Source organism: Mya arenaria, chromosome 14 (genome assembly GCF_026914265.1).
Source record: "Mya arenaria isolate MELC-2E11 chromosome 14, ASM2691426v1".
NCBI classification, from domain to species: domain Eukaryota; kingdom Metazoa; phylum Mollusca; class Bivalvia; order Myida; family Myidae; genus Mya; species Mya arenaria.
Genome location: NC_069135.1, coordinates 60,075,605 through 60,099,038, shown reverse-complemented (window position 1 = coordinate 60,099,038; position 23,434 = coordinate 60,075,605). Strand labels below are relative to the sequence as shown.

Genomic DNA, 23,434 nt, shown 5'->3' with positions numbered 1-23,434 from the left:
TGTAAAGTTAATATTTATGGAAATCTTCTATTGAAATCTCATAATTATGGTTACATTAAATGTAAAATAAAAGAAATGAAAAGTATTACGTCACAGCGCGTGACTCATCTGGCACGGGGGTGTGCCAGATGGAGTTTTCCAGCACGGCTGAATTCACCGGAAATGCCTTTCCGATGTGCTAGAAATATATATATATATATTCATTAGTTACCTTTTTAAATATATCCGAATTAATAGCAATATCAGAGAGTTAAAGAATCACACATTCAATGTATAATAAATTTGAGCAAAGACACTTATAAACAAACAGTTAACATAATAAAATATACATGTGACGTCGGTATCAGTAATTGAATTAAACAAATTCTCATCAAAATGCAAACTAAATTGTAACCACATAGTGTTTCAGTTTTTTAGAAAGTCTATTGGAACACACTGTTAAACATATATCAGTCAATTTAGATAGTATTACCACGTGACGTCACGTGGCATGATTCTTTTTTAACGATAATAACAGGTCATGTTGGTCTTGGTGATTCCTTACTTCGTCCATCTTTATCGACTTAAATGTGAGCATCATTCTAGCAACCTTTTTAGCTGGAAAACATAAAACAGTTTTTTTTGTCAAAACGTAATGACACAGTTTCCAATTATTTTGCAAGTATTAAAATGCATAAAAGCATAGCTTTTATACACTGTAGGCTAGTTTATTTTGATTGGTAAGAACATATATAAGAACATACATCTGATTTTACTTGTTAATGTCAATTAAAACCTTGACGAAGTTATCCTCAAATTCAGCTTGTTGTTTATAAAATTATGAAACACATATTTGTTTATATACTACTTAAAGGAAATATTATTTATACATATTCACCAATGGTCGAGTTTCCCAGAGGGTCCACATGCTTTCTCTTTCGCAACGCATCCGCCTTTCATACCATCGAACACTTCTCCTACAGCACATTTGATCGTACCAATGTATTTTCCTATATGGCAATGAACGTAACGATCACATCATCCGAAATCGTCCAGATAAAACCCATCTTTTTTTCGTACCGCACTCGGGCATCATTCCTCCATGTGCTCGAGGAACCATATTCAATGAAACGCATTCGTTCTTTTCCGGATGGAACAACTATGTTCGACCGTTTTCGTCAACTTGGCATCGATCATCTTTGACTGTGCGCTCCTTGTAACAAACGACGTAGAATGGACTCCATAGTTTGACTAGGTGAACGTTTATTCCATCACATTTACCTACACAGCTTGGTAGTCGGACGTTACAAGGGATACAATGGGAACTGCCGCACATATTGCTTTTGTATTGACCTGAGGAAGACAGAATAATTTAATCGTTGGTGTTTATTTTAAAGCCCATGAAATAAATTTGTATATTTGAAAAGATAATCACAGTTATAATGAGGTGTGCCAAGAAGAGCCCTTATTCGAATCAAAATGATAAATAAACGATTTTCTTTATCTCAGATCACGAATATATAAGCAGATGCCAACTACCATCCGTCCTTGAATTCCATCCTGGTTCCATATTTTACATTATCAAAATGGTCCGACTGTTTGGTCTCTGTTTTGAACAGCTGGGGGTACGGACATTCAACCAGGTGTTGTTCAAAGAATCGGGGAATCTCTGGAGTGTAACGGACACTACAGTTTTAAAAGGCTTGGCATTCGGTTGGATGATGGAACACGCCATTACTGTCCATGTTGCATCGCTCCACTGGGCTAAGATGCCCTGTAAAGCAAATATGGTTGTTATCAAATGACTTGTAACCTTAATCTACTATGTATTATATGCCGCATCATAACGCCTTTCTGAAAAAAAAAATATTCGGAAAAAATGATGAGTAATGTGTAAATAACTTTCCTTATTTGATATAACTGAGCTGCTGTTCGACTCTTTGTTTCTTTTGTTCGAATTAAAAAAGTTTAAGGGAACAATAAATTTATTGCAAACAACAAAAAACAACAACATGTAAGAGTAACAACATCGCTAGAGCTCACCTAGATCGGTCGATGCTGCCATGTGGCCACCGCCTCCTTCTGTTGTTTACTTGCAGTCATCGTAAATAGAACCTTTAGGAACACACACATTGGAGCTGGAGCTGAACACAGAGCCAGGAGGACAAGGCGGCATATCCATGGCCTTCCCAAACACACACTAGAAGTAGCCCGTACAGTCGGCCTTTCCGATGATCTCATATACACCTGGTGTGCATTTCACGAGTTCGCCTTGGCCAGCAATGACCATGGTTGCGACGACCAAAGCAAACAACGCTGTGGTGTATCCAATCATTGCTGCTCGTTTTTGATAGTTTTGTTTTGTATATTACAGTTTATGAAATATATCTGAAAATAAAAATCCTTTTCAATGTTGTAAACCACGTAAAGTAATATTATTCTTTAAGATAGCACAGTCTCGTGATATTAAGTTTAGACTTGATATAAAACCTCTCAATCTTCGATTTGAGAATGGTTAAAAGTTGTAGAATGCGAGTAAATATAGTTGTTCATAAACCGCATGAAGGCGGGTCTTTCTAGCATGCCTAGCAAGCTTAATATTCGCTATTGACTTTATGACTTATTTGCAAAACTTCAACAAAAATGAAAATGCATATACTCGATTAAGTGGCTCTCAGCGTTTATCGTGTGCTTTGCGTAATGTCTATATCAATTAATACTATTCATTAAGAGTGTTTTTCGAATTTGAGCTGATGCATTAAAGAATATTGACATTTCAATTTAACCACTTTACTCATTAATATATTTTATCAAATACGAAACGTTGTAAGATGGTTATTACAACATTCTATTAATCTATCTCGTTTGCACGATGTTACGCGAAGGTGTGGTCTTGTGATGTGGTGGAAACCGGAGTACACGGTGGAAACCCACTTGTCCGACATGGTGATCACAAACGAAACTCACATGCATACTAAACCTTATCCTCTTCTGCCTTTTATGGAAGCTAGGGGACAATTTAATAATATTTAAATTTGCTTTTAATGTCAAACTGTATGTCACATAGTATAGTAAAAGCTTTGTTTGATGACATTAAAAATACAGCTACACAATTTTCCTTGATTTAAAGTTCCAAAACGAAATTAATGATATTATATTTCAAAAATCTCCGCTGCATGTGTTGGGTTTCATTTCTCGGTGGTGCATTACAAATAGCAATAAAGAGACATCTTAAAGTAGTCGATGGTTGAACGCCCTGGTGTGAACGGGAACAATGTGGTACGGAGGGTAGACATTTAAACATAATACAGTACCGCATCGGACAGTGTTTAGTATGAGCTTACTAATTGTCACTATGATACGATTCTGCTTTAAATTAGTAAATATTTGACTTACAACCATGGAATGGTTTCCGAAATAGTGGTTTTCTGTGGGTTTGAACTTGGTAATGAGTAGTAGCCCGGTATTTACAAAACATCTTAAGTCATTTCCTAACGAAAGGAAATTTCCTTTGTTGAGTATCTCACAGGTCATATAATAAAAAATTAAACATACCTTAAATACTTCTGTTTTCATTATTTTTATATGAAGTACATATTTCTTTGTTAAAATCATTTCTACGTTTCTTTAAATGTGAAATCTGCTCAAGGTAAGAAATGACAAATTAAGATGTATTACGAATACCGTTCCGTGGCTTGAACCTGTCGCTAGCATTGTTTTATTTTAACAGGTAACATATCATTGTATTATTGTAACAGGTAACACATCATTGTATTATTGTAACATGCTACATAGCATTGTATTATTGTAACAGGTAACATATCATTGTACTATTCCAACAGGTAACAGGTAACGTATCATTGTATTATTGTAACAGGTAGCATATCATTGTATTATTGTAACAGGTAACATATTATTGTATTATTGTAACAGGTAACATATCATTGTATTATTATACAGATATCATATTATTGTACTATTGTAACAGGTAACATATCATTGTATTATTGTAACAGGTAACGTATCAATGTATTATTGTAAAAGGTAACATATTATTGTATTATTGTAACAGGTAACATATTATTGTATTATTGCAACAGGTAACATATCATTGTATTATTGTAACAGGTAACATATTATTGTTCTTTTGTAACAGGTATCATATCATCGTATTATTGTACTAAGTAACATATCATTGTATTATTGTAACAGGTAACGTATCATTGTATTAATGTAACAGGTAACATATAAATGAATTATTGTAACAGGTAACACATCGTTGTATTATGGTAACATGTAACATATCATTGTATTATTGTAACAGGTAACATAGTATTGTATTATTGTAACAGGTAACCTTTCATCGTATTATTGTAACAGGTAACATATCATTGTGGTATTGTAACAGGTAACAGATCATGGTATTCTTGTAACAGGTAACATCTCATTGTACTATTGTAACAGATGATATATCATTGTAGTATTGTACCAGGTAACATATCATTGTATTATTGTAACAGGTAACATATCATTGAATAATTGTAACAGATAACATATCATTGTATTATTGCTAAGATAATACATCATTGTATTATTGTAACATATAACATATCATTGTATTATTGTACTAAGTAACATATCATTGAATAATTGTAACAGATAACATATCATTGTATTATTGCTTATTGATTCACTATTCATTTCGAACAGCTCTGAACGAAATCGAAACTATCAAATATTCCTGTAATCACCATGTTTCAATTAAGTCATTACTTGGTTTAATTGCGTGGTTTGTTAAAATCTTTCGCATGTGCCAGTAAAGACGAAATTCACCCTAGAAAGTTATCGTCCGGAATGTGGACTTAATTCTTATGAAGACCAAACTTACTATTACCGTTTGTTAGTTTGGTGGTTACAAATCGTCACATAGCGACTATGTTTCCAGTGATATAAAGTAATGTTAACGCAAATTTTATTGGAAACTATTTGTTTGGACGTTACAAATTGTCACAACGATACGTACAGGGTAACGTCAGGTATAAAAAGATAAACCAACATCGTAATAGATTAGAATAGACCTTAGTTATTGCAACTACGATACATACCTACATACCGGGTAAAGGTGCAGAGTTTAAAATACTAAACCAACATCGAAAGCTATTAGTTTAAACCTTACATATGGTCAGTTTGATACGTACCGAGTGACGTAAAAATTAAACTTACTTACCCGACATCGTTAACTTTTAGATTGGACCCTTATAAATTGCCACTTCGTACTGGGTGACTTTAAAGTTAAAAACACTTAATAGACAGCGTAAACTACTAGTTTGGATACGTACAGCTTTATGTGAGAGTTTAAAATACTAAACCAGCATGATAAACTGTATTTTGGGGAATTTACAAATGTTGAAGTCGCTGTATACCAGGTGATGAAAAAAATGGAAAACAAGTAAAACTGTTATTTTGGTTTCTTTATGAAGATTTTTTTCAAAAATTGAACTTTAAATAGTAAGCAGGAAACATCGAAGAGAAAAAGATAACCTGACATATGCACTGACAAAGTAGTGCTGTAAATACTGCACCTTGCTAGCGCTCATAGTTGGCTGTTGGGTTGGTCCCTGCACTTTCGATTGTATCGTTAAGCATTGCAAAAATGCATGCTAAAAACGATTCTTTAGTTTACCAATATCGAAAACTGATTATCTTCAACTTATAAAATGTATCTACAATAAATTATGGGTGTTATTAAAAAGATAATGTATCGAATATCAAAACTTGTTTCAAGTCTTACCAATTCAATACGTAGCAATTGATGAAAATAAGGAGAAGAACCGCACCAAACCCTAAACAAATTGTCACTACGAACCATTTGCCTTTAGCTTGGTGTTCAAGTCAAGTATTATCAATATTTCTTTTCACAAACACGCAAATAGTTAATAAGGAAATGACCTTTTAAAATTGTTCGACATGTTAATTACGTATGTCTTAAAACGTCATCTATTTAACACTCGTCTGTTTGTTTTGTATTTTAATACATATCGGTAACATGCTGTGTTTTGTAATTTAATGAAATGTTCATGATTAAATTTTGTTGTTATAAATGTTCTCTTTAACTAATTAGTGATAATGAAGCCGCGTGATATAACAAATGTGCTTACCAATTTACATTGTTCCAGGTTTGGTCATAATAATAACAATGACAATGAACATTATTGTTATATAGAAAAAAGAATGAATATATCATATGCGCATCTTGTTGAACGATTATTTATCGTTGACGTTGAAGAATTGTCTCAGTTTTGTAAAACAATCGTTCTTGTCAACACCTAAAATATATTTCTCAAAATTGCCGTTCCAAGACAACACTGTTTATGACATCGTATAATAACTGTATTTATTTGTTAATTTGACTCGTTCACGTACTACACGGTCAGACATCGACCAGCATAATGTCGTGTAAAATGTGAAAAAATGATTGTTACAACTGTAACACTTTAAGTTCAAAAAGGATGTTTATTGTTATGATTATTTAAAAATGTGACAGGGAATGCTCTCTTTTGCTAAAAAGCGTAGCATCTTTATGTAAGTTAAATTTAAGCTTGAGTTTCCAAAATTCTGATTAATTAAGCATAAGCCAGCTGCAGTGTTTGCCCATACAAAAAGAGCAAAGGTAGTCGATTTCATAAAATGTTTAACAAAAATTGTAGCATAATGCATGTTTGCGAGTCCCTTGAAAATGGCACAAACAAACAAGAAAAATCCTTAAAATACGCGGTTTGTGTATAACGTGTAATTGAATTCCCATGGAGAGAAACTTTATATGACATGCTTTCTTTTCAATCCGATTCAATATAATATTTGTGATACTGAAATACGTTCAATGTGAGCTTTAGTGATTCATATATATATATATCCTTTTCTGTGGAATTTAATGCCATGTTCTGTTGATTGCAGAATCCTTTTCATTAATCTCTTTAACAAGCACGCAATGTTTTCTTATTTCACGAGATGTTCGTGGCTGCATTCCATTGTTTAAAATATTAATATTATTTCTTTAGTCCAGTGATAAAAGATAATACTTTGGAAATTATATTGTACAGGAATTTTGGTCGTGTCATTCACTTCGCCAACGTGCATTCATTTTACTTGAAGAAATGCAGATATAACTCATGTATAATAATATATGGTAAAACTATCCCTGATAAGTTTAAACATTCTGAATCGAGTAATGTAAAGTCATAGTCCTAACCAATGCCTACATTTATTTTTTTATTTACAAATACGTTCCATTACAAAAAATGTTTGTGACATTTAAAGTTAATTACTGTATATTAATAATGCATCTTTAAAGAACGAGGTGTATCCGTAATCTGTGTTTGTTGATACTTAAGTAAGCAATTAGTGAATTGTTAAATAATTTATCAAAATAAAGTCTCACTATTGCGGTATATTATGATCATCTATGATCCATGACTTCCCCCCCCCCCAATTCAAGTATGAGTGTGGGTTTATAGTAAGTTAGATATATCAATGACATATTTAGTATGCCTCAAACAACGTTAATTATGTTTTGGTGTGACAAAAATGTAGGCATATGTTTAGGAAAGAAACATTTTAACGATTTATTCAGCAAAGATGTCAATACTAATGTGAATTTTTACAGAAACAAGCTCGGCAGTAAAAAGTTTAAACATAATCCCGGTTTAATGACACTGGGTAAACGCCAAAGACATAGAACACAAAAACAAAAAATCACAAACAAGAAACATGGAAGAACAGCACAAAAATCCACAAAATGCACAGTGCATACACACTATATATAAAAAAACTAGGTATGTTTACCAAGGATTGTTAGGTACCGCCTTGGAGCGGTCAGTAAAATGTAAATTTACTGGGGTTTTAACCCGTTAAAGTGTACAAACCTCACTCTTATCCTAACAATCCTAAATAAAGAAAAAAACGTAAAATGCAAATGTTATCAAAGTACGCATTAACTTGAGGAAACTAAGTAATAAAACAAATAATATTAAATTTATAGGTAAACCCCAAGTACTTCTATGATTAGAGATCCCAACTGTATCTGCAGACGGAGGAATACATTTCAGAGCACCGTGCGCAGAAACTTTTCAAAGATACGATGCAGTCATTGTTTGAAACTATGAGGATCAAAAACTGTCTGCCTTATAAAATAAAAGGTTTAAAACTGTGTGATCATAGAGTTTCGTAATAAAAAGCATCATTGTACATAAAGAAAACATTATTAAAAATAAAAGCGAAATATACTAGCTAATCTTTTCTTCCAAATGAGTATCTATGTAAAATATTTGAAGAAAATGACGTCACATGCCAAATCACTCCGAGTCAGCCAAAAAGGTTATGACATTTCCAAATAATACAAGGCCGTAACTTTTTGTGTTAATGTCTGGTTACCTGTGATATGAGACTGCTGACATAAGATCAAATTGCAGTTTTTCATATTTACGTTCGAATAATGATGTTTTATGTCTAAAAACGTTACTTACGCGTTAATAAAAATGATTTTTAGGCAGTTTTCCAAAAAAAAGAGATCTGATATTTAGTATGTTATCTTATATGACTAAATTGAATGCATAAATGCCAAAATCGGCTGATTCTAAGACAAACAAAAATAATAGTGAAAACTGTCAATCTGTGTGAGTGCTGGTTTGAGGCCGAACCGACGCTATACGATACACCACCACAATATCCACACATAATATGTAAAATTAAAAAATCGCTAGCAATGAATGTTGAGGTTACAACATCGTTACAGGGTATATATTTAAATAGGACCATCGTAAAGTAATTGGCTACTAAGCTTGTTTTAATATCTTAAACAAATTCAGTATGGAGAACGTTAATTTTTATGAGCGGATTTGAAAAAAAAATACTAAATTTTATTTTGTATAATTGGATCCTAATATCTCAGTATCGTGTTATGTTGATATTTACAGGCACGTAGAAACACGCATGCTAGTGTTGTTGCTGGGTTTGGGCGCAAATGCTGTTTTTTCGACTATTATACAATTTGCTCAATCAATTACACTTTGCATTTAATCTCGCTTGGATGTATTTTTGGCTTTGACATTGTGTATTTAAAAAGCGTGATCGGAAATATTTGGCTACCAGGCTTGAATTGTTATTTCAACTTAATAAAGTATGTAAAGCTTCAATGTTATGAACGGATTTTAAAATAATAGTGACTTTTATTTTCAGTTTTAGGTTCCTAGTATGTCAATATCGTTTCATGTTGATAGCAACAGGCACATGACCACACGCATGTATTCATTGTTGCATAATTTTAAGCTGGGTTTGGGCGTAAATGTTTTGTTTTCGATTTATTCAATTTGTTTAATCAACTACACATCAAAACACATTTACTTGATAATAGTGTATGCATTTGTTTATGTATTAACGATAGAGTTCAGTACACATAAAAAGATTGCACACGAAATTTACCTAATTACCTTAATTTCTAGTCAGTCTATATATTGTCAGCTTTTACTCATCAATTAACCGCCTTTTATAACCGCCTTCTAACACCTACTTCAGCTGTTAAAAACTACATTCATTGCAATTACATGATTTATAATCCGATTCAACATGGATGACATAGTTTTACTCATATCCAGTTTATCTAGCTTAGACAGATGTTTTGTTTTATGTCCGTCCTTGTTTGACGTAACAAGTGCACATTCTGAATATCTTGCATCAAAGTTCTGTTTAAGTAGCTCGCTGCTTAGAAATCTAGCTATGGGAGAAGTGTTGAAAAGTTGATTACAGGCAAATATTATTAAAAGAAGATTTTGGATAAATTAAAATTGTTTGCTAGGTTTTGTTTCAAATGCTTCGAATTTAGTGTAATTAACATCAAAATATGTATCCTCTTTCCGTTTTATATTTCAGATTATTTAAACACGGAACACAATAATTATTTAGTTAATGCCTTTTATATTTACAAAATCCAAACTCATGCATGTTATTCGAGTTTGGTGATAAAAAAATTTAAGTCCAAACAAACACCACACAAGAAACGCTTGTAAGGTTATCACATTGGTTAGCGCACTCGCTTCCCACGAGGGTGATCTGGGCTCGATTCTCTGACTGGCGAATGTATGTGGGTTTGGTTGGTTGTCACCAAGCCAGAAAAGTTGGTTTTCTCCGAACATTCCGGTTTCTTCCACAACACAATACTACCATAACGCAATCGAACACAGTAGTGCCAACAAAAATGACTACGCATAAGTTAATATAACTTATTTAACAATCTTTGTAAATATAGAAAGATTAAACTAATATATATACAAAACGTAATGAGGGTTATTGCTTGAATCTTGTCCATTCTTTTGTATCAATAATTAGGTTATACTTTGATATATTAATGGGGGTTTTATGGCAAAAGATAAATAGATTTATTTGTCCCTTATGATTATGGGCAAACCACATATTGAAGGGTGCGTAATAACATCCACTTTTAGAGTTATATGGTATGTCTAGACATTTTGAATGTAGTTTTATTTTCTTCGATATATTTTCGAAGAAAAAATAATTCAAATTGTTGTCATCAAAAAGTATTGTAATAAGCTAGATGCAGGAACTTATTCTAAATATTCCAATTAACATCCCCTAAACCTGCTATTATATGTATATTTGCGCAAAATGTAGCATAATTCTCTCTGTGTGTCTCTGATTTGGACCAATTCGTGCTACAGGTTATAAAAATACAAGTTGAGTTATATATAAAAGTAAACTTGGAAGGATAGAAAGGTTGGTCCTGCGTTATAGCCATTTATTGGTTACGGTTGAACTTGTTGGACGAGTGCAGGTTTAAATAGGTGTATAAAGATGCAAAAAACTAACATTTTTTTCTCATTTTATTGAAAAAAATGTGTGGATTTCAAAGGCACTGCAATTGGCAAAATCCATAAATATAATAATGAAATTCTATTTACATATAAATGAACATATTTCATGATTTATACACGAGAGTAACATTATGCATCACACCAATGATCAACAACTTCGTCAGATGCGTGTTTTCTTCTATTTAAATGATATAACATCAATAAGCTTTGTAATGCAAATTGGATAACTTATGATATTAGTTTAAAAACAATTTGGTAAATAAATAAGATAAATATATATATATATATATTACTAAGAGTTTGCAACACTGACATGGCTGCATGAACATTGATATTTAAAGAAAAGTTTAAACTTGTTTGCGTTATACTTATCACAGAACTAACGGCAAACAAGCAAATTCAATGAACTGGTTGGGGGCATACATGTATAAATGGAATATACACTTAAGTATAAAACCTTCATCAGTAGACAAAATGAGTTTGATAACATTAAAAACATACAAAACCATTCGAAAATATACAAATATGTAGTCATTTGGTTTTGAAATGGTTTGGCCGTAGAGCAAAAAAAGCGAGATCAACTCAGAGCAACACTTTGATGTCTTTAACATGTCTTATCCATCTTGGCGATGCGTCTCCTTGCCCATTTCCATCAGCTTTTCGTTGGAAAGTGTGTAAGTAGTTTTCTCAGCTGAAAAATATATACATATATATTGTTTTAATTGTCAGACCTTTTATTATATACGGTTGGCAGTACAAAGTGTTTCAAATGCAAAAAAAAACAATTAAACAATATTGAAATGTATGTATTGACACATTGCAGTTTAAACCATAGAGATTTAATCGTGTTTAGACTAGCGATTGAGATTTTATGACTATAAATAATTATCACAAAATATAAGGACACTCACCAATGGTCAAGTCTTCCGCAGGGTCTGCATGCTTTCTCTTGTGGAACGCAGCCACCCTTTGTGCCATCGAACACCTCTCCAACCGCACATTTCACCGTGCCAATGTATTTTCCTCCCTGGCAACTAAAGTATTGGTCACATCGCCCAAAGTCATCCTGATATAAACCGTTTACTTTCGTACCGCACTCGGGCATCATTCCTCCGTGTTCTCGAGGAATCATATCCAATGAAACACATTCGTTCCTTTCCGGATGGAAAAATTGCGTTCGGCCATTTTCGTCAGCTTGGCATCGCTCCTCTTTGATCGTGCGTTCCTTGTAACATACCGCGTAGAATGGACTCCAAAGTTTGACTGGGTGAACGTTAATTCCGTCACGTTTGCCTACACAGCTTGGAAAGTCGACACTGCAGGGTCTACAGCGGGCATTGAGACACCGGCGTGATCTGTATTGGCCTGAAAAACAACAAAATACAAGTTATGGTTTCAGCAATTTGGGTGTTGGCTATAATTAGCTTCTGAGAGTAAGCTAATATATGTAGACAGATACGAGTTACATAAATATTTGTAATTTGCTTGTGTTATGACCAATGAATTATGACTATTGAATTTCAATATTTCAAACGAAATTGATAGTAAACTTACATCCATCCTTAATCTCCGCCCGGCTTCCACATTTAACATTCTCAAAATGGTCACACTGTTTGGTGTCGGTGTTGAAAAGTTGGGGGTAGGGACATTCAACAAGGTGTTGCTCAAAGAACCAGGGAATCCGTGTGTAATTAACACTGCAGTTGTAGAAGACTTGACATTCCGTGGGATGGGGAAACATGCCTCCAAACATTTTGCATCGTTCCTCTGGATTAAGAGATCCTGGAAAGTTAATATAATTATTTAGCAATTTGACTCATTTTTGATACACTCTAAATTGAATTCAATAAGCTTTCAATAATAATTTTTAACACATCTCTATAACCGCATAGAAATGAATAATAATTAGATTGACGTTTTCATTCATGCATTGATTAATTTAATAAATAGTATCAACTGTTTATCACATAAATACATTTATCAGAAAACACATACAAAAGAAAAAGCATAGAAGTATCAGAAAAATAAATCACCAACGCTAGAATTTACCTAGGTCGGGCAGCACTGGCATGTGGCCTCCGCTGCCTTCTGTTGTTTTATTGCAGTCATCATACATCGAACCTTTGGGAACACAAACGTTAGCCTTGGAGCTAAACACCGATCTATGAGGACAAGGCGGCATCTCGACTTTTTTTCCAAACACGCACATGAAGAAGCCCGTACAGTCGGCCTTTCCGATGATCTGATATACGCCCGGGGTGCATTGCACGAGTTCGTCATGGCCAGCAGTAACAAAAGTTGCGGCGGCCAAAATATACAACGCTGTTGTGTATCCAATCATTGTTTCTCTATTAAGTTATCGTTTTCAATTTAGTAGAAAGAAATAGTTTAGTTGAAAGTCGTGTAAAAAATAATATATTGATTTGAATTCGTTGGTATTTATCAATGTTGTCTAACACGGTATTTGTTAAAATGATATTGTCCTCGGTAGAGTCAGCTTATTGTCGATAAAAATCCTTGTCAATGCCCAGATAGAGAATGGTATGAATGTTGAAGATGCGAGTATATATATAAATGTGCGACCACCTTAAGGCGGGGCTTCCTGTCGCGGTAAACACGCGTTGTTAAATGAATGACGTAGGCGCATAACTTCAGTAGGAAATTGTAATCGACAGGATAGTTTTTTGTGACCCTTTCAATAAACTAAGTGTTTAAATAATGTTAATAATCTGATAATGATTTATAAAAATGTATGATTCATTTGTTTCAAGTCATTTGTAACATGTTGACATGCTCATTGAGAGGCATGACATATTAAAGTTATGTTTAAAGAATAATCGAATTAATTATTGCGTGTTTGATATTTTAAGGCCATCGTTGTTTTGTACAGTTGAAGGTTTTGCCTTATAAGGATACGGTTGGAAGACAGATGAGCAATCCCCATAATACTCTTTGTTGGATATTATATATTATTGTAAATAAAATGAGTTTTTAATTTTCAAGACGAACAAATAAACGATAGTAAATAATATCGACTGTTTTAAAAAGACGATTTCATGTTTCAAAAATTCAATCAAACCTTTGTAACAATTAATTAAGTTGTGTTTTGTCAGCAGGTTCCTACTGAAGACACATCAATGAATGGACTGGGTAAGTGCATATCTATCAAACTCGGCGTAAGTGCAAACATATATTTGTTTCAAATACATGAAACAGAGGTTTTCGAAAGGTCATATGGGCGTATCATTGAGCCTTTGGATACAATAATATTATTAAAGTGAACTAAACTGCAATTCATACATGAACGTGTAACTACGCGTCCATGTACACGTACACCTTTTGATTCGCAGCCTCCTTATTGTCATAACTAAATTTTGACTGTTTCACTTGTCTCACTCGCTTACATTGAACTACAGTCGAACTGAATGGGATCTAACATTGCTTATTTGTAAAAACACATGTCGTTTTTTTGTTGAAGGTCGCATAACTACCTTTACTCATTATTTACGTGGTACAATTATCTATGATAAATGATTTCTATTTTACAAGTCCATCTTTGATCCATATTAAGTAGGGATGAATAATGTATTGCGCCGAGAGCAGACATCTTGGTTTTGCTATCAATAAATATCAATATATTACGTAATTAAAATACACCGTATATACTAAAATAGCAGTGAATAACATTTCTATCTGATATTTTATAAAAATAAGCTTAAATACATAAACATTGAATAACCAAGTTTAATTGTCAAGGTTAATTTATTGCTGGAGTATTTCTAATTATACACATACGGAAGAATAAAAAAGAAAATCCCGTTGAATCGTGTTTTTTTTCTCCAAATAATCATTATAGGCCGTTCAGAAACGTGCGTATCAGGTGAGAAAAAAAAGCGTAGTTGAATCTCCCATCCTTTAAGCATAACCTCTGAAAAGCTAGCGTAAACATCATCGTGGAACATTAGCAATTAAACCCACACGTATCGAGGCATGATTTAAAAAAAATGTAACAGTTACAACATTTCTATTTTAGGCAATACATAATAAAATTACGAAGATTATGATTTTTGACAGCAGTGTGAGGTGATACAGTGTGGTTAATTATCGTAACAGTGAATGTAAGAAATATTAATAAAATTCACAAATGGCTTTAATAAAACACCTAATTCAGCTTTTTTGCGTTTGTTTAAACCACATGTTGATGACCATGGTAAACACATCGACAGTCATAGAAGTGTCATTTCGTATAAAATGTCTTACATCATCTCGCGGTTTCAACACGGCAAACAATTGACTGCTCGTTGGGGACTGAAATATTTTAATCGTGGTTTGGTATTTTAAAAAACCAATAAAGACTCCCTGCCCTTCCAAAGTTCAGTGGCTAAGGCAGCTACGGAATTGAGCTCATGTGACAAAATGTTTAGGGTTTGTCTAGGAAATATCTGACCACAGATGTTTGAACATCAAGCTTAAGGTCAATGCAATTGTAGTGACAATTTGTAAAACAGAACGTATAGTGTAACAAAGAGTTATCATACTTTCATCGCGTTAGATAAGAAGTTGATACTGCAGCCTTCAACAGTAAGAAAATATTTACTATGAAAAGAATAAGAAAAACAAAGCTATCATATATTGTAACAACTTTCCATTTTTGGTTTGACGCACTTTCTCTCTATATTTTATTTAAAGCTGCACTCTTAAAGATTGATCGTTTATCCAACATTTTTATTTTTTTGTCTTGGAATAAGCAATTTTTGCGTAAATATCTGCTAACCAGCGATGAAAGACTGTTAACAAAAGATCAGATCGCAGATTTTCATATTTCCATTCCAAATTTAATGTTTTATGGCTTAAACCGTTACTAACTGTTTAAGAAAAGTGCACAAAACCTCAATTTTTGAGCGGAAACATGAAAATCAGCGATCTGGTCTTGGTCATAAGTCTTTTATCACTGGTTTTCAGATATTTACGAAAACATTTGCTCGTTCCAAAACAAAAAAAACAAACAAAAGATGTCAAAGCATTCAGTCTGTGAGAGTACAGCTTTAAATATCCTATTTACAACATGTATAGACGCATGTTGTATCCTTGTCTGGGGCAGTAATTGTAATATGTGAAATATTTAAAGCAGGGGATTCCTAAAAATGTTTGAAAGTTATGCGCAATCAAACAATTCTCCGTCTGAAACTTAAACTTAAAATCGCTGTACTTAAAAATGCGGGAAAAACATTTGCTAAACATGAGTTTTTTTCAATATAATGTCATTGGTATTATGAAAGTCAATCGTGAGCATATCATTTTGTAATTTGTACCATCCTATGACACCTTGCGAGACATACATTGGTTTACCACATAATATTGCAACATAATATTGCAATGAAACAAGGATGTTCAATGCTTGCATGTTAACCTATGTTGTGGGCACAACAACAAATAAAGTTGATATCAATCAAAAAAGTCAGTTTAACGAAATACCACCACAAGACAACGGAAAAAAGTTTACATTGGAGTTTCCAACTTAAAGCACACAACTCGCAGATTGTTGTGGGGTTTCACCTTGAAACATTTAACACACATCGGTTACACAGGGGTTTCCACCTTGAAACAGCCGACACACAGTTAACACTGGGGTTTCAACTATTAAACACTAAATACACAGAATTTACACACGATGGCCTTTGCGCAATCAACATACAGTATTTGCACGGGGGTTCCCGACTGAAAACACTCGACACACAAAGTTTACCGCGGGGCTTATGCCTTCTAACTCACAAAGTTTACTGCGGGGCTTATGCCTTCTAACTCACAGAGTTTACTGCGGGGCTTATGCCTTCTAACTCACAAAGTTTACATCGAACTATCCATCGTGAAACACCTTTACGGTGTAATTTTATTTTATGATTGTCATATTGAAGTAACAAAAATCAGATATGTATGTTTGTCCTCTTAATTAAAAACGAAAATATACATAGAAATGCCGCGATACTCGAATATAATCAATACTCGTCGACAATTGGAATCAAACACCAGCGATAATCGATTATGTTAATCCATAATCGATTATCATCGAACTTTTATTGTTTTACTTAAAATCATTTAATACTCGTCGAGTGTAAAGGTTTTGAATCACAACACTATAGCCAAATGTTACTAATGTACAAAATGTTTTGTTTAATTTATCTATGATTATGTCGTATCATCGTTGACACATGAATGACATGGAAATTGTTGAAATACACATAAAAAAACTGCATTTGAATACCTGATTTTGATTATTTCCGATCAAATGACGGACGATGGTTGCACATTTTGACTCGATAATGTTGTTTTTTCCGATATTAAAATAGTAACTTGGCCACGAGGTAAATCCGCGTTATCACGTTTGAGCTAATATGAATTTAAAAAGTACAACAATGTAGTTCAGGGATTCCTTATTGTTTGTGTGTTGTACAGTACGTAAGTATTCATTTACTAGAGCACGGTCGGGTACCCACATTCCGACTAAGTTTTGGCCAGTATCCAGATACTATTTTAATACCATGAACCCGACAAATACAACGCTATAATCTTTTTTTTTCCTTTTCATGTTTTTATTTATGTCAGCCTTTATCTACCGCTTAGTAAAACGAGTGACTTTTCGCACTAATTTGTCAGCTACATAATTTGACAACCGATCAAAGAGATTTCGAACTGTATTTATTTCTGCTTCAAGCGACATGGTTGCCTAGCGGTACTATTAATTGATACATGTCTATCAAATATCAGTGGATGGGTAGCTATGTAAAGACAACACTGCCATTGAACAGAACAACAAAGAATTACTATCATAGTCGTTAAATTTCGTCAGTGTTTTTTTATTTTTATTTTAAAGTACCTATACAATGAAATCGAATCAAATTCACATTCCTTATTTTTTAAAGTGACGTCCATTCCAAGTAAATCATGTTCGCTTAAACTGTGAGATATCCGACACATTAAAACATCTCACAGGACTTACCCATCTTGTTTTAAATGTTTCAAAATATCCATAGTACAACGAATTCTAAATAAAATGAGTGCCAGATTGTTCAGCGGATTATTTGTTAAACAATTAAAATGTTTTACCTTTTTAGCTTACATAATAGCATATTTTCATTAAAATGTAAATTAAGCTTTTCAGACTTGAACTTAAGCTCAAACGGACCCTGATCATCCAGTACTCAAATGAATTTAGTATGACAAATTTCTTTCCGGTACGGTGGTTACCTGTACAATCCCGCCATTTTAAAGGCAACATGACAATATGAATGGTCAGTATGATAAACCTGTACAATCCCGCCATTTTAAAGCAAAATGACATTATGAATGGTCAGTGTGATAAACCTGTACAAGCCCACCATTTAAGGCAATGTAACAATATGAAAGGCCAGTATACTAAACCTGTACAAGCCCGCCCTTTCAGGCAATGTAACAATATGAATGGCCAGTATGATAAACCTCTACAAGCCCGCCCTTTTAAAGCAAAATGACAGAACACATTGAAAAACTCAGTAAATCATCTAATTAAATTCGCTTAAAAACATGAGCCACCCGAAACAATTAAACATCTTACACAAATTACCAACTAGTATTTAATGTTTCAAATATCTATAAATTACTAATGCTAACAAAACATGAGTGCCTGATTGTACAGCGGATTATTTGTTACACAATCATCAAGTTTATCTTTGCTCCTAAAATAGCATATTAACACATTTTAAATTAAGTTTCAGTGACCCAAACTTTAGTGCATACGAACTTGATCGTTAAGGATTAAACTAAATGTACTATGACCCATTTTTTCCAGTACGCTGGTTACCAACCCGCCCTTTTAAAGGCAATGTAACAATATGAATAATCAGTATAATACATCTGTAAGACAGGTTGACAATATTAAGGTCAATATGATACACCTGTTAAAGCCCACTCTTTAAAGGCAATGTGGCAATATAAATAATCAGTATGATAAACCTGTGAGAGCCCGCTCTTTTAAAGCCAATGTGACAATATGAATGGTCAGTATGATAAACCTGTACAAGCCCACCCTTTTAAAAGCAACGTGACAATATGAAGGATTAGAATGATAAACCTGTACAACCCCTAATTACAAACGATCTCTTTGTTATTATTACTTTTATACAACCATAATAAATACGTCTCCAACGTCGCCGGCATTTCAAGTATCTAAAATATGATGTTTCTTTGTTTGCTCGAAGAATTTTGGGATAAGGGAAAAATAAAATTAATTTGAACATATTCCATGTAATGGTAGATATTAAATAATGGTGTGGAATTAAAATTAATCGCATATGTTAACTATTGTGTCTTGAAATTAACGTTATGTCGTGCGTGCCCACTTGCGTTAAATGTTCAAAATAGTCAAGTACTCTTGTAAATAATCAATTCGGATCTAAGCATTACGCGTCACAAAGAGTAATAAATACACTTGGACACCTCAACTCAACTCATCTTTATTTTCATGAAAACGACAATGTCCATTAGTATGTGCAAATGATTAATATAATAAATAATGACAATTACAATACTGTCTGAGTAAAATAGGTATTTTATCTACAAATTAGGCAACGCAAAACCAATATAAACCTTTTGTACAGTTATAATTCTGAGCTTAAACAATTTGCCTCAGGCATTCAAGCAGTGATGTATCAGAGAAATATATGTGAGCATCTAATGAACTTCTGCGTACCACATAGAATTTTGGCATGGGGACTTCTGCACCAAGAATTGCCAAATGTTGTTTCTTTCAATCCATAAACAACAACTCATTTGCAAGGAATACGTCTGTTTGACATCAGCTATAAGAGACCATTTAACATGTTCGTGCTTGCAGCATTTATATTCACATTCGTGACATCGGTTTTTATACGTTGTTGATATTATGCGCCATAGTTTAGCAATAAGCATTTGAATGTTTTGGAAATAATTCTAGTCGAAAACGTGATAAGCAATTGCCTTTATTCCGTTCATATGAATCGTTATAAATAATCCAACACTTTCATCGGATATTGTTGATAACATATAATATATATTAAATATATATGATTTCGAAATCAATTATATTGAAACTATAATAGAACCTGAACAAGTAATGTTTTCATTTATTATTTTCCATCGACTTCAACGCTTTTAATTGTGAATAGTATTGTATGATATAATGCATCATCGATCTTCGAACCAACAATGATTGATGTCCGTATTATATGGAAATTGCTGTACAGCACATATGTATTTATTAAACATAAAATTAACCTATCACAATTTAGGTTTGTAGAATGAATCTTGTCACACTGCCAAGCACTGTGTCGTTGCCGCATGTACAGATTTTTAATTACAGTATACATACACGGCGCTGCTTATGGAGTTTTGTGCTGTTGTTCCATGTTTCTTGTTTGTGATTTTTTTGTGTTTGTGTCTTTGGCGTTAACTCTTTACCATGAAAAAGGGTTTATCGTTTAAACTTTTGGCTACTGAGCTTGTTTCTGTAGCTTTTCATATAAATTTTAAAGAGAAATTAAATTCTTGTGAGTGCCGATGGCGTGTTTCCAGCTATCAAAGCTCTGAGGCAGATTTATATTTAAGTTTGAAATTGATGATGTTTAAGAAAGCTGACAGACAAAAGTAGGACGATCAGATAATCATGTACATGATACACTAGATATGCTATTATTATCCTCTTTAAACAAGTTTGTAAATTAAAGTTGTTATTTTTGTATGTCCGTTTATATTACAACTATTCTGGTCAGTAAATAAATCTCAGTGGGCGATAGTGGCGATGGATTAAATAAGTGCAAGAAAGTAAAATAATACAATGAAACAAGTTTCTCAGTTTTATTTAAGAAACACATGGATTTCAAATGCACTGTACATGACAAACCACATTGAAAATATAATGATTTTTCACAGTCTATTTACAAATAGTTATTTATTGCACATGATGATTGTATTATGCATCGTGTCAAGACAGAAATAATGTTTTAAATCGGCTATTCTCTTCCGTTTTTATCCCAACTGATAAATATCAGCTAACTTTTCATTGTCAGTGCTACATATATATTTTCATCAGTTACTTTTTTGAAACATATCCAAACTAATATCATATCACAGAGTTAAAGAAGCACACATTCAATAAATAATACATTTGGGCCAAGACACTTTAAATGAACATTTAACATAATAAAGTCTACATGTAACGTCGTTATCAGTAATTGAATTAAACATATTTCATACAAATGCAAACTAAATTGAAGCCAGCATAGTGTTTAAGTTGTTTCGAAAGTCTATTGGAACAAATTGTCAAACATATCACAGTCAATTAAGCTAATATTACCACGTGACGCCACATGGCGTGCTTCTGTTTTTTTTTTCAATTAGAAGCACAGGTCATGTCAATAGCGATATGAGTTATGAGTATGAGCACCATTCTTGCAACTTATTTAGCTGAAAAATAATAGATTTAATTGTCATAACGTTATGGCATAGTTTCCAATTATGTTGCAATTATTAAATTATTAAAATACATAGAAGCACCACTGTTTTACATGCATTTGCAAATCCCTGTAGGCTGATTTATTTTGATTGGTAAGATTGGATGTTATATTTGATTTGACTTGTTAATGTCAATAATAACCTTGACGAAGCGACTCTACAATAAGCAGTGTACTTTAATATAGTTTTGAAACACTTAGTATTGTATGTACTACTAAAAGAAAATATTATGAAAACATATTCACCAATGGTTGAGTTTCCCACAGGATCCACACGCTTTTTCTTCCGGAACGCATCCGCCTTTCGTATCATCAAACGCTTCTCCTACAGCACATTTTATCGTGCCAATGTACTTTCCTCCCTGGCAATGAACGTAGCGGTCACATCTTCCGAAATCGTCCATATAAAACCCGTCTACTTTCGTACCGCACTCAGGCATCATTCCCCCGTGTTCTCGAGGAATCATATCCAATGAAACGCATTCGTTCCTTTCCGGATGGAACAACTGTGTGTGGCCGTTTACGTCAGCTTGGCATCGGCCCTCCTTGACTGTGCGCTCCTTGTAACATACGACGAAGAATGGGGTCCATAGTTTGACTGGATGAGCGTTTATTCCATCGCGTTTACCTTCACAGCTTGGTTGTCGGATGTTACAAGGGATACAATGGGAGCTGCCGCACATATTGCTTTTGTATTGACCTGAGGAAGACAGAATCATTTAATCGTGGTGTTTATGATAAAGCCCATGAAATAATTTTCTAAATTTGAAAAGATAATCACAGTTATAATTAGTTGTACCAAGAAGTGCTCTAATTCGAACTAGAATGAAAATATACTATTTTCTTTTTCAACTTACATCCATCCTTGAATTCCGTCCTGGTTCCACATTTGACATTCTCAAAATGGTCACATTGTTTGGTCTCGGTGTTGAACAGCTTGGGGTAGGGACACTCAACAAGGTGTTGCTCGAAAAACCGGGGAATCTCTGGTGTGTAACGGACACTACAGTTGTAAAAGGCTTGACATTCTGGGGTGGGGGAACACGCCACCATCTAAGTTACATCGTTCCTCTGGACTAAGCTGCCCTGAAAAGCAAATATGATAGTTTATAACTGACTAATACTTTAATGTTCTATTTTATGCCACTTTTAAACGCTTTTCTTTGGTCTGTAACCACAGCGAAATGAATATTCATTCCGTTGGAATTGGATTTTCCATATGTGCATTAATTATTAATTTCAATTGTAGTGAAATATTCGGAGCAAATGATGAGTTACATGTGAGTGCTTATTTGGACTCTCATAAATATCTCCTCTCTTTGTTATGTTCGATTTATTCATTTTGAGGTTACAGCAGCAAACAAGAAAAATCAAAAACATTTAAGAACAAAAACATCGCTAGAGCTCACCTTGATCCGGCGATACGGTTATGTGGCTCCCGCTTCCATCTGTTGTTTTCTTGCAGTCGTCATAAATAGAACCTTTAGGAACACAAACGCTGGAGCTGGAGCTGAACACGGAGCCAGGAGGACAAGGCGGCATCTCAATGGCTTTCCCAAACACACACAATGAGTAGCCCTTGCAGTCGGCATTTCCGATGATCTCATATACACCCGGGGTGCATTTCACGAGTTCGCCTTGGCCAGCAATGACCAAAGGTATGACGACCAAAGCAAACAACATTGTGGTGTATCCAATCATTGCTGCTCTTTGAAGTTATTGTTATAGTTTTGTTTTATATAATATAGTTAATGAAATATATCGGAACACAAAATCCTTTTAATATAATGAAATGTTGTTCTTTAAGATAATTCAGTCCTCGTAATAGAAAGTTTAGGCTTGATATATGTCTTCTCAATCTTCGATTTGAGAGTGGTAAAAACGTTGTAGATTTCAAGTATATATAGTCGTTCGTTAATCGCATGTAGGCGGGTCTTTCTAGCATGCCTAGCAAGTTTAATATTTGCTCTTGACTGTATGACGTATTTGCAAAACTTCAACAAAAAATGAAAATGTATATACTCGATTTAGTGGCCCTCAGCGTTTATC

At 33.6% G+C, this 23,434-nt stretch overlaps 2 protein-coding genes across 3 annotated transcripts; both read right to left on the bottom strand.

Moving 5' to 3' along the window:
- Positions 1-1,181: 1,181 nt before the first annotated feature.
- LOC128217767 (uncharacterized) lies at positions 1,182-23,234 on the bottom strand. 2 transcript variants are annotated; one of them, XM_052925139.1, is made up of 4 exons: positions 22,795-23,234; positions 22,243-22,471; positions 21,632-22,085; positions 20,755-21,338 (listed from the first exon to the last, which is right to left on the bottom strand). In XM_052925139.1, the coding sequence occupies exons 2-4, from the start codon at positions 22,436-22,438 to the stop codon at positions 21,335-21,337; spliced, it is 654 nt and encodes a 217-aa protein (XP_052781099.1). In that variant the 5' UTR covers positions 22,439-22,471; positions 22,795-23,234; the 3' UTR covers positions 20,755-21,334. The 2 variants fall into 2 exon arrangements, 1 of the variants encoding a protein (XP_052781099.1); XR_008258267.1 differs by lacking the exons at positions 20,755-21,338; positions 21,632-22,085 and adding an exon at positions 1,182-1,332.
- Positions 10,860-13,387, bottom strand: LOC128217766 (uncharacterized). The gene is made up of 4 exons (XM_052925137.1): positions 12,912-13,387; positions 12,417-12,644; positions 11,774-12,227; positions 10,860-11,553 (listed from the first exon to the last, which is right to left on the bottom strand). The coding sequence occupies exons 1-4, from the start codon at positions 13,201-13,203 to the stop codon at positions 11,550-11,552; spliced, it is 978 nt and encodes a 325-aa protein (XP_052781097.1). The 5' UTR covers positions 13,204-13,387; the 3' UTR covers positions 10,860-11,549.
- Positions 23,235-23,434: the final 200 nt, after the last annotated feature.

Excerpts from the sequence above, each read along its gene's own strand:
- LOC128217766 (XM_052925137.1), bottom strand. The coding sequence starts at position 13,203 with ATGATTGGATACACAACAGCGTTGTATATTTTGGCCGCCGCAACTTTT. Across the intron at positions 12,645-12,911 it reads GCCAGTGCTGCCCGACCTAG|GATCTCTTAATCCAGAGGAA; the intron begins GTAAATTCTAGC and ends TTAACTTTCCAG. Across the intron at positions 12,228-12,416 it reads GGCGGAGATTAAGGATGGAT|GCCAATACAGATCACGCCGG; the intron begins GTAAGTTTACTA and ends GTTGTTTTTCAG.
- LOC128217767 (XM_052925139.1), bottom strand. The coding sequence starts at position 22,438 with ATGGTGGCGTGTTCCCCCACCCCAGAATGTCAAGCCTTTTACAACTGT. Across the intron at positions 22,086-22,242 it reads GACGGAATTCAAGGATGGAT|GTCAATACAAAAGCAATATG; the intron begins GTAAGTTGAAAA and ends TGTCTTCCTCAG.